Source organism: Mytilus trossulus, chromosome 5, assembly GCF_036588685.1.
Source record: "Mytilus trossulus isolate FHL-02 chromosome 5, PNRI_Mtr1.1.1.hap1, whole genome shotgun sequence".
Lineage (NCBI taxonomy): Eukaryota > Metazoa > Mollusca > Bivalvia > Mytilida > Mytilidae > Mytilus > Mytilus trossulus.
In genome coordinates this window covers 7,752,907-7,772,821 of record NC_086377.1, presented here as the reverse complement: position 1 = coordinate 7,772,821, position 19,915 = coordinate 7,752,907, and the positions used below count along the sequence as shown (strand labels likewise).

At 32.4% G+C, this 19,915-nt stretch overlaps 1 protein-coding gene across 1 annotated transcript in view; it reads left to right on the top strand.

Annotated features, from left to right (window-relative positions):
* Positions 1-8,924: 8,924 nt before the first annotated feature.
* Positions 8,925-19,915, top strand: part of LOC134717551 (uncharacterized) — a 32,830-nt gene continuing 21,839 nt past the window's right edge. The window contains exons 1-8 of the mRNA XM_063580041.1: positions 8,925-9,023; positions 9,830-10,207; positions 11,045-11,233; positions 14,406-14,507; positions 15,915-16,016; positions 18,554-18,625; positions 19,167-19,202; positions 19,602-19,748. Coding sequence (XP_063436111.1) covers positions 9,841-10,207; positions 11,045-11,233; positions 14,406-14,507; positions 15,915-16,016; positions 18,554-18,625; positions 19,167-19,202; positions 19,602-19,748 — 1,015 coding nt within the window. The 5' untranslated portion in view covers positions 8,925-9,023; positions 9,830-9,840. The remainder of the gene's footprint in view (positions 9,024-9,829; positions 10,208-11,044; positions 11,234-14,405; positions 14,508-15,914; positions 16,017-18,553; positions 18,626-19,166; positions 19,203-19,601; positions 19,749-19,915) is intronic.

Sequence of the window (19,915 nt, the reverse complement as noted above, 5' to 3'; positions counted from 1 at the left end):
AATAGGAAGGAAACGTGTGCAATAACGGTTAACTCTTCAACATTCGGAACAACTGATTGTGGCGGGAATGAGAATTTGTTTGTTGACTATGAATGTTGTAAGTATCTTAGTTGTTTATCAAATATCTGTCTGTTTCTATTGCAAGTTTGATCAAATATCACTTTTATCTTTTCAGCCAGGCTAATAAAAAATATATCAGCTGCATCATTTCAGAAAGGTTTAAAAGCAGTCAGTTGTATAAATTCAGCAAGATTTATCAACTAACAGTTATCGCATTAAAGAATAATTTAAAGATATTCAATATCAAGTAACATTTTGCATATTTTAAAACAATATTATTTCAGCATCGGTTATTACATTTCAATATCGATATCGATTGAATAATAATTCATCAAATATCATACATTCTTCTTGCATGCTCATGCTGATTAGAACGGTATATACCCAAACAGTATCTGGTCTTATGTATGATATTAGGTAAAACACGAAATGATAACTGGAATAACCAACACTGTTGTCACCAATCATCTTCCCCACATCAAAAGTCCCAAGTGACTCACCAAACAAAGACGTTCTAACAATGAAAAAAAGACACATTGTCCAGGGAACCTGCTTTTGTATAGATACAACATACAGTGAGTTTATATCTGTTTGCTATTCCGTCTGCTCTGATAGATCCTTGCAAAAAGTAAATGTACACCATTTCAATTTCTATTATGATTAAGCTAGAAATATCCAGACCTCGACAATTACAAATTTGCCAAGTGATATTTTTATGTATAATTGAAAGGATATACGGGTTTAACTAAGTTTCTTTTCTGTAACCTCACTCAAGACATGCGGAAATTTCTCGCTGTATTGAAGAACTGTTGGTGACCTTATGCTGGTGTCTTCTCTATGGTTGGGTTGTTGTCACTTTGACACATTCCCTATTTCCATTCTCAATTTTATGATTGTACTTAAGATATAAGCGGCCCTTAACTAAACTGTTTTAGCCCGTTCTTTATGGCGATATGATAATATTGCTGAACGTATTGAATAGGTATTCGAATTTTATCCTATTCTTAATCTTAAATTTAGGATAGATACCTGTCTCCTTCTCTATCGCATTATACATGTAATATACTTCTATATCATAAACATTTTGTAGACTGGACTGATGCATATTGTGATGCTATCTGCAGTTAGTACTTGTAAGTTTAAATCCTTATAATTTGTTAACACATATTGGTGAGAGTAAATTGTGAAATTTCTAGGATATAAAAAGAAAAAACAACAGAAAAGGTAGAGATGAATCAAAAAGTCAAAACAGTGATACCGGAAGTTGATGATTCTACGCATTCATCATGATTATTTTGATTATCAATTAGTTACTTATATAGAAATTCGAATTTAATTTCAAACAGAATAATGGTATTTTGCTAATCACTATTTTACCTATGACGACGTTGTTAATTTCATTGACATCGGGCATTAGCGCCTTCAGTTTTCTAGCGATAATTTGTCATATCATTTTACTGTGCTGAGAAAGGAAACTATGAGTCAGTAAGACCAAAGGAAAATTTTGTGAAATTGCATGGATCACCTCTCAGGTGAATCATAACCCGGTTCAATTAGTCAAATGTCCAATTAAGCAAATTTAACAAGCATTTTATCAAATGTAAAATATTATATGCATCCCTTTTTGATATACAAATAAAACAACCCACAAATCAACGTTTGAAGTCTTATGTAGTTTATCAAATTATATTTTATTACAGAATCAATTTGTAAACTGCAAACACAAAATTATATTTGTTTACAAAACATTGCTTCAAATTCGTACAGGAAAATTGTACGTACATGAAATTTTGTTTAAAACGTTCAATTTCATTGTAGGAAACCTCTATCATATCGCCCATATATTTATGCATCAAGACAGATCAGTATTTTTATTTTTATTTTATTGGAAACCTCTATCAATTCGACCGTATAAATGCAGTATCTTTTAAGCTTATTTGATTATTTTGTCTTTGTTGTAGATGCAGCTGATGTAACCTTCAAACATTAACAAGATGATAACCTGTGAAGATGTATTTCGATGTAGTAGTTTTATAAAGCAATTATAATAAAAAAAAAATATATAAAAAAGGTCAGTTTTGCTTAAATACTTGTTTGTGGCGCGAAAAGTCTAAATTTAATAATTCTCTAATGATCTATGAATAAAATTTACTGGTACTTAATGATTATGCATATGTGTTTTTCATATCTCTACAGTAAATGCAAAATGTTAAGCAATAAGTTCTATTTGGAGGACGTGTTTTTCAACAGACTGTCGGATTTTCAATAGGAACTAATTGTGCCCTTCTTCTTGTTGACTTGTTTCTTTATTACTATATGAGGCTGACGTAATACGGGAACTTCATAGGAAAAAAATAAGAAGCTAACAATATCCTTTAACTTTCTGTTCCGGTATATAGATAATGTTCTCTCACTAATTAATACACAATATGTTGACTATGTTGAACGAATCTATCCTATCGAAAGAGAGATAAAGGATAATACAGACACAGTAGAGTCTGTCTCATATCTTGAAATACATCTAGAAATTTAAAAAAAAAAACATCACGACAAAAGAGTTGATTTAGCTTACAAATTGTGAACTTTGCATTTCTATGTTACAATATTCCAACAGCGTCTACATACGGAGTATATATCTCACAATCGATACGATATTTCAGGGTTTGTATTACCTATCATGATTTCATTGACAGAGGGTTGCTGCTCACAAGTAAACTATCAAACAAAGAGTTAAAAAATGGTGAAGTTGAAATCATTTCGTAAATTTTACGGACTATATCAAGAGTCGGTTTCCAGTTACGAAATCACCGCATCACAGATGATATCGGATATGTTCCATATGTCGTAAATACAGTACCTTTAAGACATACCGAATTAGAATATTTACCGGATTTGTAATATGATAAGTAACTCGACGGCTGCCACACGAAAAGCAAAAGCAGGATATGCTTACCCTTTCGGAGCACCTGAGATCACCCTCAATTTTTGGTCGGGTGTGTATTGCTTAGTCTTTAGTTTTCTATGGTTTGTCGTGTGTACTATTATTTGTCAGTTTGTCTGATTATTTATTAGCAATGGTGTTGTTATTTTTTTTTTTTCAATCTATGAGTTTGATTTTCCCTCTGGTATCTTTCGCCCCTCTTCTATAGAATTGAAACGGGTTAAGTGAATATCTATTTTCTTTAATTATTCCGCATTATCAACTAATAGTTGAACAACACTAAAACGATGGATTATGTTTTGTATTATTGGACAGCATAGGATATATAAACATGAAAAACGTATTAAGTATTGAAATAAATGTCTTTTACTAAAAAAAAAACTGGAAAGACATATTTGATTAACTAGTCAACAGGCAATTCGGTTTTCTTAAACATAAGAATTTGTCATAATGACTATATCGCAATTGCATGTAGTTTCGGTTTTGTACGCCTAGATATTCAAGGGATATTCTTTTGCTTAATATTGAACCTTTTTTTTTGTTTTTATCTTTTGTCTTTTGTTTAAAACCGGAAAAAGGATCGGTTGTAAATACATATTCAGTTCATTGTAGGATATGTATCGTGTGCTTACAGCTGTAGATTTTCATGTCATAATTTCAATCAAGAATTAAAATGATCAATTGTTATCATTGTCAGGATGTCGCATGTTACATCACCAATACTTGCACATTTACAGTGTTTCACCACGGTATAAATAATATATTTGAAGAAAAAAAAAAAACAATAGAAGATATTTTTGAAATTATATATTCAAAACCATTCATTAGGATTTGCATTTTGAATTATTACTGCCGACATGAAATATAATGTATGGCATTATTTCCGTTAAACGATATATAATTTGACTTCAACAACTACTAAGACTGCATGAATAATAAAATTATACTTTTACTGTAAAGGCTCTTTCTGTTACACTGTATAAAAACTTTCGGTTGACTGAAATAAATAATTGTTTTCTGATGCTCCGTTTGGACACTTCCGATTGGCTGAAATAAACCATGACCTTTCTTTACATTGTAAGAACATTTCCCATTTGCTGAAATAAATCATTGTTGTTTGTACATGGACATTTTTGTGCAGTGCGGTGAATTACAAGTAGTCTTTTGGATTTTTTTTTATAAAGAATTAACAATTATATGAGTAGAAAATAACACCGTCATTGTGACTTTTACAAGTTACATACAAAAGCACATGACAGATGTAATATTATCAAGATTTAATTCATTACGATCTATAGTCATTTCTTGTTCAGCTATGCATATTTATAGTAAGTGTAAACAAAGGGTATTGTATTCAGTATAACATTTTAATTTATAAAAGTCAACTGATGTCAACTTATTGCAATGAATACAATGGATTAGAATTTGAAACAAAAACCAACGGATGAAGTATACACTTGAATTGGAGAAAAAAACATGTCGTTAGTTGTTGTGAGGTGTAATGAAATATTGAATCTAACTATATGCACCAATTTTTCAAATTACATGAATAACATAAATAGAATTAATTCGCTGGAATAAAATGACACGGAAACTAAACATGTATCTAATATCATTGTCATTACTTTTTTGGTGCATTTTGTTTTACAATTTCACGTCAGAGATAATGTATATATAAACAAGAATGTGTCCCCAGTACCCGAATGCCCCACCCGCACTATTATTTTCTCTATTCAGTGGATCGTAAAATTAGAAAGATCATATTATAGAGAACACGTGTACTCAGTCTGAGTATCAAGTTGCTGGACTTCAACTTCATGAAATACTTCCTTGACCAAAAACTTTAACCTGAACCGGGACAGATGAACAAACGAACGAACGGATGGACGAACTAACGAATGGATACACAGACCAGAAAACACAATGCCCCTCTAATATCGTAGGTGGGACATAAACAAAACTTATCACTCAATATACAGTGTTATTCCAAATTATAAGCTTTAATGAGGAAATGTTGTATGTCAATAAAACAACCATCCACAAACATTCCAATACATTTGGTGTAAGCAATTATTGTAAATTATACAGATTTTATGACAATAAAGATATCATCGCTTTTTATATAACACTAATTGTAATGTTCATTTTACGAAAACTGTCTAAATATGTAAACATGTTTGACGTTTTTCTTTATTTTTTATATGTCAATGATACTGAAGCTCCTGTAATAAACAAAAGCCTTCAAATGAGCTGTACATTTGGTGTATTTAAAACACTGAACGTCATTATGGAGAGAAAAAAAATTAACATAAAAAGACGATTAAGCGAACTAAAAAAAATAAAAGAACAAAAAAAAAGACCAAAGGAGTTTAAGATGTGAGTGATAATTTATAAAGAAAAGCGAAAAACGTAGAGCTAACATAGAAACGATACAGATATGAAGAATCCCCATTAAGACCATATAATATACCTGTTAACATTATATATATATGTACTGTAAATGTAAATGTATATACTGTTTTGTATAGTCTCTCATAACTCTTTTTAGATTGGCTCTTGTGTTATATTGGAAATTGTAATATTAGGTAAATGTTTTCATAAGAGGTGAGACTCAAATAAAATATTGTCTCGTCTTGTCAATATATATTCATACATAAATATTATTTCAAAACAAATTAACCAATTATTATATATTTTAATTCTATTGTATGATATCGCTAATTTATTTATTGTTTGTCTTGCTTGCAAATGTATAATTATGTAATTGTTGATGTATACTTGTTATCCTCTTGTAGCACCATACGTGTGCCTAAGTTGTAATAAATTGTCTTGTCTTGTCTTGTCTAAAACATAAGACCTAAAACAAATTAAAAGTATACAAATGTTAAGAGTAACATAAAACAAATTAAAAGTTTACAAATGTTAAGAATAACATAAAACAAATTAAAAGTATACAAATTTTAAGAATTTAAGAAGAATATAATAGACATTTTCTTTTTAGTAAAATATCATAGCAGATTTTGGCAGTATAAAAGTAAACATTTTCATCGCTAAATAAAAATACAAATTTATCGTCATCTGACACACTATTAAAATCATGACAAAAAGAATTAACATGACTAAACTACACAGCACGAAAATCTGCATTATATGTATTACCTTTCCAAGGGAGGGGCCCCGAAAGATACCAGAGGAATATTCAAACTTATGAATAAAATATAAAAACACCATGGCTAAAAAAGAAAAAGAAAAACTGACAAACAGTAGTTCACAAAACACAACATAGAAAAACAAAAAAACTTAGCAACACGAAGCCCACTAAAAACGTGGGTGACTGATATCAGGTGCGCCGGAAGTGTAAGCAGATCCTGATCCAGATGAGATACCCGTCGTGTTGCTCATGTTAACACAAACTGGATAACAACTCAATCTTCTGAGCATTCGTTATTTACAAAATGACTAATAAATAAAGGCAACAGTAGTATACCGCTGTTTAAAACTCATAAATCCATGATAACCTTACATTATTTATGTTGCATGTAGATATAATAGATAAAACGAATTTTACACCGGCAGGTGCTTCGGTGTTACTTGAGATAGCGTTATTATTGTATGAAATAGGTATTAGATAATTTCAAGATACAGTTTAACCATCAACGATAGGTCGACAAATGCTTAAGCCAAAAAAGTGATTTTTTGTTTTACAAATTAAGGCATTGAATTTAAATTGTGTAAATTAATATTGAAAAACGGGAATTAAAAACTTCGATATAAAAGTGACAGGTTCCAGTACACGATTGTGCCTTTTTGAGCCTTGAACAACTGAAGTATGTGGAGATATGGTACTGTAACAGATATTTACTGTCTGTGTTTTCTTTTATTAACAGGCAAGTACATGTACATTATATTATCATTATGAATCGTCTCAGTAAGTAAATATTCTGATTTAAGAAAGAAAAAAAAGAACAATCGCTTTTGTCGACACAAGTTTGTTATGTCCGTATTGTAAACTGCAGTTCGATATATATAGGAAAGTATTAAAAGGCAGGAATACACGGGAAATTAATTTTAAGAATAATAAAAAGAATCATCACGGGTGTACACAGGCAAAATTTGCTCGCATTTCACATGAAAAATTTCACGTGAGATTCACCTCAATCGAGCTTATACATGAAACTCACGTGAACATTTTCATGTTGATTCACGTAAATTGAGATTCACATAAATCTGATGTGAATTTTTTCACATGAATTCACGTGAAATTTACAACCCCAAACAATGATATTTTTCATGATTCTGATTAAATTTGAAAATTTAAGTGTTATTTGAAATACTCTATTTTATAAAATCATGTGAATTTCATGTGACATTGACAGGAGTTACACATAAGATTTACATGAAACTCACAAAAACTTAATTCACGTGAGTTTCACGTGTAAGCTCGTTTGAGGTGAAATTGATGTGAATTTCACGTGAGATTTACATGAATTTAAATTCACGTGAAATTGGTGTGAGTTAAATTTGTCTGTGTAGTAAAAGAGGAAGCTTTAAGATCCCGCACTGTAATTCCACTCGAATTAAGCTTTAATGGCTGATTCGCTATTTTGTTGATTTAAAAAAAAAAAGTTATACACAGACAAACAATAAACACAAGAAAGGGTAGATCACTTGTATTTCATATATTTAGTTATTCGTGTTCCTCTGATGTTGTATGGTGGTATGTCGTAAAACCAGAACCGGAAACAGTTTTCACTAAAAATTTGTACATGTTGTATGCGATGTGAATTATGTAAAACGCCTAGTATGATTAGTATAATATTTTGTATTTTGAAAAAAAACCAGAAGAAACGAGTTTCATGTATGTTTTTTGTTTGTTTGAAAATAGTAAATTTTAATTGATTTTATTCAGTTTGCTATTAAGATTTTGCATCCGGGAATTCAGATTTTCCAATATCACTTCAAATATTTCCACTAACGTATTTAGTGTCAAGAACCTAGACTACTGTTAAATACAATGATATGTGTACTCTTAAGAACAGATTTAAGTTGACTCACACAATAGCGGTTATATTATTGAAAACATATTGATCCAAAGTGACTTTGATTAATTGCTGAGTGTTTGTGTTTTCCCGCCACTTATAAGCACCATGATTGGGCTATTTAATACGTGGCGGCTAGTTTTTATTGGTGAAGGAAGCAGGAGTGCTCAAAGAAAACCACTCACTTTTGATAGGAAAACTGACAATCCTAGTCAATTAAAATTGGAGTTGAGTACGCCTGAACGAGCGGGGTTCGAACTCAAAATATAAATGTTGACTGGCTAGTTATTACAGTAGTAGAACCACTTAGATCACATGCCCAACGATGCCCCTAAAGCACAGTCACTTGTTTCTATACATAGGAAGACTGACTAACCATGGCCATGGATAGAAAGAAGTGCCTGTGCCCTGAAGTGACTTTGAGAGTTGTGAATAATCAAACGAAAAACCAGTGAAAATTGTGCAAATTATGAGCACATTGTTGAAAAGACCAACTCCGTTCAGAGTTATAAAAGAAATAGTATTACATGCAGGAGGAATATAACTAGACATACGTGAATGAGATTTGTTCTACCCAATATGCAATTAGCTTTCAAAAGTAAAACTTGGTACAATTATAGGTCACCGAACGGCCTTCAAAAATGAACAAATCCCATACGGCATAGTAAGCTATATAACTGGCTTCGAAATGACAAAAGTAAAATTTTTAAAACGAGAAAACGTATGGCCTAAGTATAAAGTTATCAAAGAAAAACAAATATGTACAAATGTAATACAACAAACGACAACCACTTAATTACAGGGTCTTCACTTGGGACGGCATATCCAAAATGTGGCTTGGAATCATTGATGACATTTTTTCTCATTTTCTTATATTTCAGTACGGGGATCAGATGACGACTGTCCATCTTTGCCAAGTGATTGTAAGCCAGAATGTATTGTTAGTCTGTCACACTGTAGAAAGTGTGATTGTAATGAGGCTTGTATGTGTATATTTTTTATTCTATTTATTACACAATTACCCTTTCGTGTATATTTATTTATTATATAAATTAAAATTTCTCGTTTGGATAGCATAGTCGCCGTTGTTTTCGGTCTTAATTCGTATTACGTTAGACCCAGGCTCCCAAGTATGAGGGGATTGCTTGCTTTAAATTTTGATCAAATAAACGCATTCTTTAGGAAGGAATCAAGTATATGTGTGTGTGTGAGTGTATTTTTTACACAATGACCCTTTCATGTACATGCATCTTTATTTATTGGAGTGAACCAACAATTGTATTTGAAAGTCCATGCATTACCCCGCATAGGTTTGCAGATGTTTGAAAAGCAAATGCCGATTGACATACAATTCTGCGGGAGTATTTCGATAATTTTAGAAATATACATTATACAAAAAAGTGAATACTGCCTTGTAGATAATTTCAACTTTCACGACGGATAGCATAGTCTCTTTATCCTAATTACAAGGTTCAACCCAGGCCCCCTTGTATGAGCTCATTTATTTGTCCGATGATAGCTTGATTCAAATTTTGATTTAATCAAGTATAGTATTGTATGTTTAGAATGTTTCAAATGCTCAATTCATATGATTTCCATTAAAAAACAAAATTAAAGTTTTTTTTTTTCTATACGTTGATTTGTATCGTTATTTAAATGTTTTGTGGGAGAAATGGATACTTCAATCCTTCAATTAGAAAGATTATTTTGGCTGTATGATTTTTTTTCTATTCTATATTCTCAAGTCGTCGCTCTTTTTTATAAAAACGAGCACATTGTATTATTTCAGCTAGTTTTGGAATGACATTTGGGAGCGGCGGTGGCGGATCTGGTGGTGCACAGGGAAGCCCATTTGGCAGTGGCAGCGGTGGCGGGTCTGATGGTGCACAGGGAAGCCCTTTCAATCAAGGAAATGACTTATCACGAACGCCATTTACATCCTCCATTGATGCACTAGACTCTAGAGTTGGTGGGGGAGGTATGGGAGAGGTATCAGGGATCGGAATGGGTGGCATGCGGAATGGACTCATGTCTGTTCCTGGGATGTTTTTACATGGACCCTCATCTTCTAAGGGGCGTGTTGCCTGTTTAAGAGATGACATTATATGTCCCTCTTACTGTCTAGTTATTGATGAGTCCGGCTGTAAATCGTGTCCATGTGGACCAGGTTTGTTCCATTGGGTTTCTTCATTATATTCAAATCGTAAACTGGAATCTGCTGGTATTATGCTTCACTTGGACGTCTACCGAAGTAGTCAGCCGGGAACCAGCGTATTCAAATCGTATATATATATATATATCGCTTACAAGAATGAAAATATTTTTTTGTAAATCACGATTCGACGCAAATGAAGTTAAGAATAATTTACAAATTATCGTATATATATACGATTACATTTATAACACGCCCCTTTTGGCCGTAATACATTACAAAATGAACTTGTTACTGATTTATTAAAACTTGATAATCCGATGTCGACTTAAGTAATTCCAACCTTATAATTTACAAGCAATAGTAAATGTACATAGTGCAGTCTCAAAAAGATACTGCTACCTCAAAAAATTAGAAAAACAGCAATGGATCCACAATTCTGTTTGCATGAAAGCTTGATAAATCAATGCATAGGGGACTAGATAAAAACAATGCCTTTTTAATTTGTTACTTTTGATTTAGAATAATCGCTAATTATAGTACAAGTCTGTTTTGAATGCTTTTCAATAAGCCGTAATGACCAGTGTGAACAGTGTCGCTTATGTTCAACGGTTACAAAGCAATTATGCATATTTGATCATTATAAATCCGGAATAGTATTTGCACCTTTTAATATTAATTTCGTCAATAAGATATACGAGTAGAAAATATAAACACATTTTACAATATAACTACTAGTATTAACATGACAAAATTAACCTGCATGATAATAGTATTTTTTTTATATCCATATCATACTGCATAATGCGTGTTAATGTTCCTTAGTACAATGAGATATTTGTACTCTATTAGCAAGTGGTATGGGTGTGGCAATGATATCGCATAGCCATGGGAAAACTAAACCAACACAGCAGCCAAATAACCAGTGTGTGGCAACATTGGTGTGCATGCTGTCATGTGATGACGGGTATAAGTTAGGACCGAAAGGAAAAGATGGATGCCAGACATGCGAATGTACCAAACATAAATCGAAACAGGAAGGTAAATAGATAAAAAAAGAAAGATGTGGTATAATTGCCAAAATACAACTCTCCATAAGAGACCAAAAAAATTACACAGAAATTAACAACTATAGGTCATAAATCGAAACAGGAAGGTATAGTCTTCAACTACTTGTCTTATCTTTCAGTAACTCTAAGTTCCATGATTACCTTACAGCCGATTCTATTGACTGTGTAGACAAAGGTTACATCTTTGGTTAGCTTGCATGCTAGCTGAACCGTGAAGTCATCATAGGGTAAGGTATACTACCCTCCTTTCGAAGTAGCCTAGTCCTACAGCCAGATAGATTAGTTATCTATCGGACTAGTCTACACTTTAAGAAAGGTTATCGGACCACAGATGAATTATCACGTTGTGATTGGTTAAACGCCGTCACGTGGTGACCCCCTATGAGACCGTATGGGGTTAGTAAGTTTCATATGGGGTTCGTGACGCGTTAATGGCGACGTCATATATTAATGTTGTTGTGTTTCGTTGTTTATTTTTCAACAAAACGCCGCAGAAAAAGTCCAGCGTCCGATAAATTCGTTATACGGTTAACTACTGACCCCCTACGGATCCATAGAGGGTGAATAAAATTCATAGGGGACTCGGCCTCCGGCCTCACCCCCTATGGATTTTACTAACCCTCTATGGATCCGTATGGGTTCAGTAGCGAACCATATAACTTATATTGTTTACCTAACCTAACAATGAGTTCACGGTTCGGATAGCAAGCAAGCTAACCAAAGATATTACCTTTGCCTTCACACTCAATGGAATCGGCTGTAATGTCGAAGGCAGTCTATTAGAATAATCTCAATGTCATGACGTTTTAATATGTATTTTTTAGTTCCGGTGAGGACTTTTATAATTATTTAGCACGGAAAAGCTTACAGGATCATTGAATGTATTTATACATTTAATTAACTTGTTATACATATAATATATAGCTTTAAAGTAATTCCTCAATTCTATTCTTTTATGATGCATGGACTTATAGAACATTGATAAATACATGTTAACTACAGAAACAGAGGAAACAGGTCAACGTAAACTCACGGTGATTGTTTCTGACTCCAAGTTGTCACAATGCAAATTTATATTTTATAATTTAAGTTATATGGTTCGCTACTGACCCCCTACGGATCCATAGAGGGTTAGTAAATCCATAGGGGGTGAGGCCGGAGTCCTGCGACGTTTTGTTGAAAAATAAACAACGAAAAACAACAACATTTATAGATGACGTCGCCATTAACGCGTCATGAACCCCATATGAAACTTACTAACCCCATACGGTCTCATAGGGGGTCACCACGTGACGGTGTTTAACCAATCATAACGTGATAATTCATCTGTGGTCCGATAAGATGTATTTGGGTCATAATGGAATATTATTTATTTTAACTTAAGAAACCATGAAAAGGTACATGTATTATTAGTCTCTGAATATATTATCTATGACAATCGCTAAATATTTTATTCAGATCACATCTATAGCTTTAAGTAGATAGCAGCTTTCGTCAAGGCTTAAGACAAGAAGTACAACTTTAATCAGTGGCTAATGATAAAAGATATATGCAACTAGGTTAAATAAAAACATGTCTAGAGATGTGATTGAAAATGTAAAAGTACAAATTGAATTTCTAACATGTGAAAAACTACAAAACAAAACTTAGATTAAACCAACTATCTCGATCATTCAAGAATACGAGATTTTTTTCATCATAATTTATAAAGCAAAATACAAAATTTAGACTTTTTTTTCCACTAGTTGTTATTGGCTTTGGGCTAGCTATCAATAACTACCAGCGCTCTCAAATCTGTACTCCACTTTCTTTTTTGTTGCTGCGATGTACAAACATCCGGCCACACAACTCTGTGTTTTAGTTAGATGTACATGTATGCACGTGCCTGTCCAAAGTCAAGAGCCGGTAAATCAGTGGTTATCGTTTGTTGCTGCGTAACATATTTGTTTTTCGATCGTTTTCTTGTACATAAGTTAGGCCGTTACTAAGCTCGTATAAATTGTTTTACATTTGTCAATTATGTGCATTTTACAGGTGACTATGCGGAATGAACAGGTTTTGCTCATTGTTGAAGGCCGTACGGTGGCATGTAGTTGTAAATGTTTGTGTCATTTAGTCTCTGATCACTTGTGAAAAGTTGTCTCATTTGCAATCCTACCACATCTTCTTTTGTTTGTTATATATGTATAAAGAACTTTTAATCATCGTAACACAATCCCGTTACACAATCTTTACGTGCTCTTCTAGTTTTTAAATCCAAAGTCAATGTTCGACTTTCATTGTTCATATAATCTTAAAGAAACGGTTCCATTTTGAAAACACATTCCAGTGACATTCTGAAAGTGAAAACGCATTAAAAGAACAATAAAAAATAGATTGAGAAATTAAAAGAAGTGTATGATATTTCCGTAGATACTATTATTTGACGCCGGTTCAATGCAATCCTTCTGGGATTATATATAAAACAGGAAATGTGTGATATATGTCAAGGATACAGTATACTATCGAAAAATTAAAGGAGTTACAGAAGTCAATATTTAATCTTTAAAAAACGTCATTTCAAGTTCCTTTACGATAAGTCAATTTAAAAAAAAAAACTTAGATGCTTTTATAAATTTTCCAACAAAAAAAGTATTAAAGAGATCGATAGAAATGCATGGTCCTGCTAAAAAAGAACAACAACGATTTTTTTTTTAATTATCTGAATTCCATATGCAATGTACTAATTATATATATATATATATATAATTAGCCGATATTGTATTCGTAAATACAACTTTTTCAAATCATTTAAGTATGATTTTTATATTTTAAATATTTTTATATACATGTGAACAAAAGAGAGACGAAAGATACCTGAAGGACAGTCAAACTTTTAAATCGAAAATAAACTGACAACGCCAAGGCTAAAAATGAAAATGACAAATAGATAAAAAATAGTACACATGACCCAACATAGAAAACTAAAGATTAAAAAAAACGAACCCCAAACAAAAGGTTCTAACGTAATTAGTTATAATGTCAATAAGACAACTTCATTGTTCTAACAAATATGTGTCACTTTAAGGCCTTCAACAATGAGCAAAGCCCATACTGCATAATGTTTGTTAAACCATTATTTGAGCTCATAGTAATAATTGTAGAGAACAGTAAAAGTAATGGAGATAAAGAAGAAAAGGGAAGTGGTAACGACAAAGACAAAACCCAAAATGGTACTGGTTCGAAATCTAGTGGTTCTGGATCAGGTAACATTTTAATTACTGTAAGCCGACTGATTTCTAGCCCACTTGGCGACAATTTAATTTCGCGATTTTCAAATTTACTTGATATAGTTAATAATCAGATGAATATTGTTACTTATAGATTATCGTTGATCATCTCAACGAGATTGATTTTCTCGCTTGAGCTGGAACAGCGAAAGTGAGAAAAGCAATCGAGTTGAGATGACCAATGATAATCTATTTATCGCTATTTTACCTATGACGACGTTGTCAATTTCATCATGTTCATGTCAATTTCGCTAGCAACGCCACGAGACCTCCTCAGTTTCTAGTGATAATTATTCCATCTCAAGCGAGTAGCATGATATGAAAATTATCCCAAAAAAAGATGGAACGAAAAATGCACAAAATAGCGATAATTAATATTATTTGCTTCCTTGTAATGATTTATATGTATTGTTCTCTGCTGTTAATCATTTGTCATGTTGTAAATATGTTTTTCGTTGCTATAGCATATATATGCTTTTTGCATTAAAGTATTCATTCATAATTAAAGATTTATGTTTTTGCGACTGTTTACATTCCCGTTTTTATTCTACTTGCGAAAGTTTTGAAAAGTAATTGCGCGCGGAAATCAGTTGGTCTACAGCATTATGCACGTGTGATGTTAAAATGAGGGTGGTAAAGGGCTATTTCCGTGCAACGTGTTTCGCATTTTTTTAATTCACGTGCAGCCGTGAAAAGGGTTCGTTATTCATCGTGTTTTCGTAAAATCGGTATAAAGATAAACGTGCGAAGATTTTTTTTTATTGTTCGTTCAATAATGAAATATACCAGGAAGAGGTTAACAATATACAGAGAGAACAGCATTATGCATATTAATAAAAAACTAAAAAAAAATAATATTCTCACCCACAAAGACAAACAACAACGAATATAACATAGTCAACGAAGCCTTACTGGCATGATTAAGATGAACCATTTCGTTGGTTAATATTCATGCATTACTATTGCAATCCGCTGAAGCCTGTTCACTAGATCTAGGACGCATATGTCTTTCTCCGTTAACTGTTGGTTTTCATATGTTGGGCTGATACGAGCGCGCGGAAGTGAAAATGAAAAACAAGTTGACTACATGTAGTACTAGATCGTTCCTTTTTCTAGATACTTATTGATCCGTTTGATAACTGATCACGGATGAGTCTGTATGCAGTATTACAACAAATGAAATCTTTTTGTGTAAATAAAACAAAGGAGCGAGTAACAGCTGTTTAAAAAAAGAGCTGAACAACTACTTATTACCCTTTAAATCAAACATACTTGCTCTTTGATAAGGAAACCAACGAAAAGTTAGTGAGTACAGCCGATCCTTCATAGACTAACTTCAGACGTTAATATATCGTTACGTAATATCATAGTTCCTCTGTTTAGGCTTCAACCCAATGTTTGCTGGCAGTAGTGGATCAGGCATGGGAGGAGGCGATAAATCTAACAGCGGTTGTTCCGGACCATTCTGTGCTATGATGTCCACTAGTTAGTTCACTAATAAGTATTATCATTATTTAGTTTTGACGGAAGGTACATTGTATGGAAGCTCAGCCATAGTTTGGAATATTGTACAAAAATACCATATTGGGAAGTGTCGTTATTTCAAAATCTTGAGGTTCGTGTGACTACAACTTTTAGATATGTAATTATTACGGGAACGTTTATCTGTCAGAAAAAGAAGATAAAATCTTGTCACAATTTGCTTTATAATGTCCAGTGGCAAATATCTGATGATTGTTTCGGTCAATATACGATTTGCAATGTTGAGTAATCAACATTCAATTAATATTTTATAAAGGACAAGGTAAAGATCGCTTATCTATAAAACATAGAAAACTAAAAAAATAATTAAATTTTTACAAAATTACAAACATTTGAAAAATACCAGGATAACCACATTTATCCCGATTTAGAGTAATTTCTCGCAATTTGATTGGCTGATATTGTCCTAATAAATTTCAGTACAATTTTTTATCACGTCAATAGGAATTATCTCCCTTATTTATTACGTCAATTGAAATTATCTCCCTTATACCATTGACCTAATAAAAAAACAAAATTCACAGTTTTGATTAAATATCTAAAATAAATTTGTTGATATTGTCCTAAAATTTATTTTGAATATTATAATATGTCATATAACAAAATCAGGATAAATTCGTTACACAGTGTTCAATTGTCCTAATACGGAATTTATCGGGTCAATAAAATTCATATCGGGTTTGGCTTCGCCTCACCCGATATGAATTTTATTGACCCGATAAATTCTCGTATTAGGACAATTGCACACTGTGTAACTAATAATCCCAGATCTGGTGAAAAGAAATCTTTTGCAACTATTAAATTGTTCAAGGTTCAATAATTTACAGATAATGGTTTGTTTTAATTTATTCAATGTTATACAGTGTATAGAAATTTTACACTTGCCAAAAAATTCGAAGTAGGAAGTATGTTGTATATGTATGGGTTTGACTTTATTGATGAAGACAAATCTCGAAAGCCATTTGAACGCGTCAACTTTATAAAATGCTCTAATATATCTATTCTTTGTAAGTACTGTAGAATTAAAATAACTGATCTTCAGATATTTTTGATTTAGTTTATTTCAATTTCAATCTGATTGAAACAAAATTTACTAATCGACCCATGTTCATTCAAAAAGCTTTTTAAGCTTAATACTTTAACTAAACAAAGTCGAACAAAATAAGTTATAGCAGTGGGAATACGAATTAACTGCTGTCGATTGATGGATTATGAATGACAACTAGCAAGCCTAATCGTATTTTTGTTTTACACGGAAGGAACTTAAATGTATTCATAATGATTTTGAATTTTCTTTGATCTGATACCTGTGGTGCGCATCAACCGGAAGTGGTATGATAAGACAGATCAGTTAGCGGGATATAACTGTTCACTCTTTTAAACTCTTCACCAGTGCAATCGAATGACATTTCATATAGTACTTATCAATGTAATTGATTGATCTAAACAGAGAAAGAAAAAGATAAAGCAACACGTAATAAAAGCAGACATAAGATAAACAAAATTGTGCTAATTTAACTATTTCAATATTTTGTTGAATATTTTATATTAACATAGATAAAAGTATTAATTAATCTAATTATAAAAAAGAAGATGTGGTATGATTGCCAATGAGACTATTATCCACAAAACACCAAAAACGAAACAGACATTAACAACTATAGGTCACCGTACGGCCTTCAACAATGAGCAAAGCCAATACCGCATAGTCAGCTATAAAAGGCCCCGATAAGACAATGTAAAACAATTCAAACAAGAAAACTAATGGCCTTATTTATGTAAAAAAATGAACGAAAACCAAATATGTAACACATAAAAAAACGACAACCACTGAATTACAGGCTCCTGACTTGGGACAGGTACATACACAAGTAATGTGGCGGGGTTAAACATGTTAGCGGGATCCCAACCCTCCGCCTAACCTGGGACAGTGGTATAACAGTACAACATAAGAACGAACTATAAAAATCAGTTGAAAAAGGCTTAAATCATCAGATGGACAAAAATATAAGTGGACGTGACCGGGTACTTATACATCCCGACACAAAAAGACACAATGAACAGATCTGAGAGTACTCACAATTATCTGACAATAAATTCAAAGCCACTAACAACTAATAAAAAAAATCATGCATCTAAGACTAAATCATGTTTAACTATGCGTACTTACATTCTCTGCCAGAAGTAATATAGGTACTACACAGAGGTCCAATTTGTATAGTAAAGCACAAAGACAAATGGTAACATATATTGATTTCCGATAAATGGTTAGGGTTTTGTCTTTTCTGGTAGCAAGTCATTTCGTTTCCAAAATTACCATTTCGTACCTACTATAAAAAAAAATCAGTCCGTACCCTATGTGCCAAATGCATCTATCATTTAACGTTTAATATACCTGAATATTCATGACACCTTCAACACTAGACGTTAATTTGTCACCAAACAATGAATCCTACCATATATTGTATGTTCTGTTATAGCTGGTGGTAAATCAATGACTGGACCTTTTACAGGCTCGGGACAAGGCAGCGGTACTGACGGTGGCAATGGTGGTAAATACACGTTACATTACAATCGTTGTATATTCAAACATAATACAAATTTGAAAGAGGAAGAAAGAAAGAGAAAATCAGAGAAGACGATATACTAGAAACCATATTGATAGGTGTTAATCGTTAATAAATGACAACATTCACAAAATGGAAGATATTGCTTTTGCCTATACTTTCACCTGTTCGATGACCTAATATTACAGGAACTGCAGAAAAGAAATCAAAGAGTTAATTTTAATAAAACAGAGCGTTAGGATATTTTTCTTAATTGTTTTACATTTGTCATCTCAAGGCTTTTATTGCTGAATATACTATGTGGAATTTTATTGTTGAAGGCTGTATGGTGACTTTGTTAACTTCTTTGTCATTTGGCCTCTGAAGGAAAGTTTACTTAACAGCATAAACCATTTTTTTGTATCTTTGTATCATAATTATTTCCTAGTCATGTATGAAAAACACCAATCTTGTTTATTTTGCTTATTACCAATTCTGATGTTTAAGTTTTGCTATATTTTCCCTAATGTATGCATAATTTTTACAGATAAGTGCACTGGTCCATCGTGTTCAGCACCCGGAAGTAAGTATTGTATGGTATTAGTGGCACGTATACTTTATCTAAGTTGTATCGTTCGAGGATACATTTTGTAGTTACAAGGAAAACTATATGTTCGACGGTATATAAAAACAAATGTTTACTTAACTTTTATAGGATTTGAAAGTCTTTGTACTGATGAATCTGGTGAAATTTGAGCATGCTGTCAAAGGTTCTTTCATTCATATTCTAAAATGTCACGCAAAAACAATCAGCCGAATTCGAACAGAAAATTTACTGAGACAAAAACGTGAAGACACAAGTGAAAAATTATACAAGATCAAAAAACATACCACTGAAACCTTTATTTTCGAGTGAGAAGTTTCCTATAAATTAGTGACACTCATTGTAAATCATCAATTATTAATTGTATATACTTTTTAGATCATAATCCTGGAACTATTGGTAAAAGTAGTGGTCAATCATCATGTCCCTCGACAGATCTGTGTGCGAAAACCTGTAAATATACTGTCAAGTTAGGATCAAAGATGGCTGACGGATGCCCCTCATGTGCTTGCGAAAAAACTCAATGTATGTATGACTTTTTTTGAGTGATACACTGTTCTCTCTCAATTGTTAATTTATACAATAGAGAACCCTTTTTTGATGGATACCACACAATGTGATTTAAAAAATGCAAACAAAAACATCGCATGGTTAATATATGAATTGTGTATTCCAATTTTTGTACTGCACGT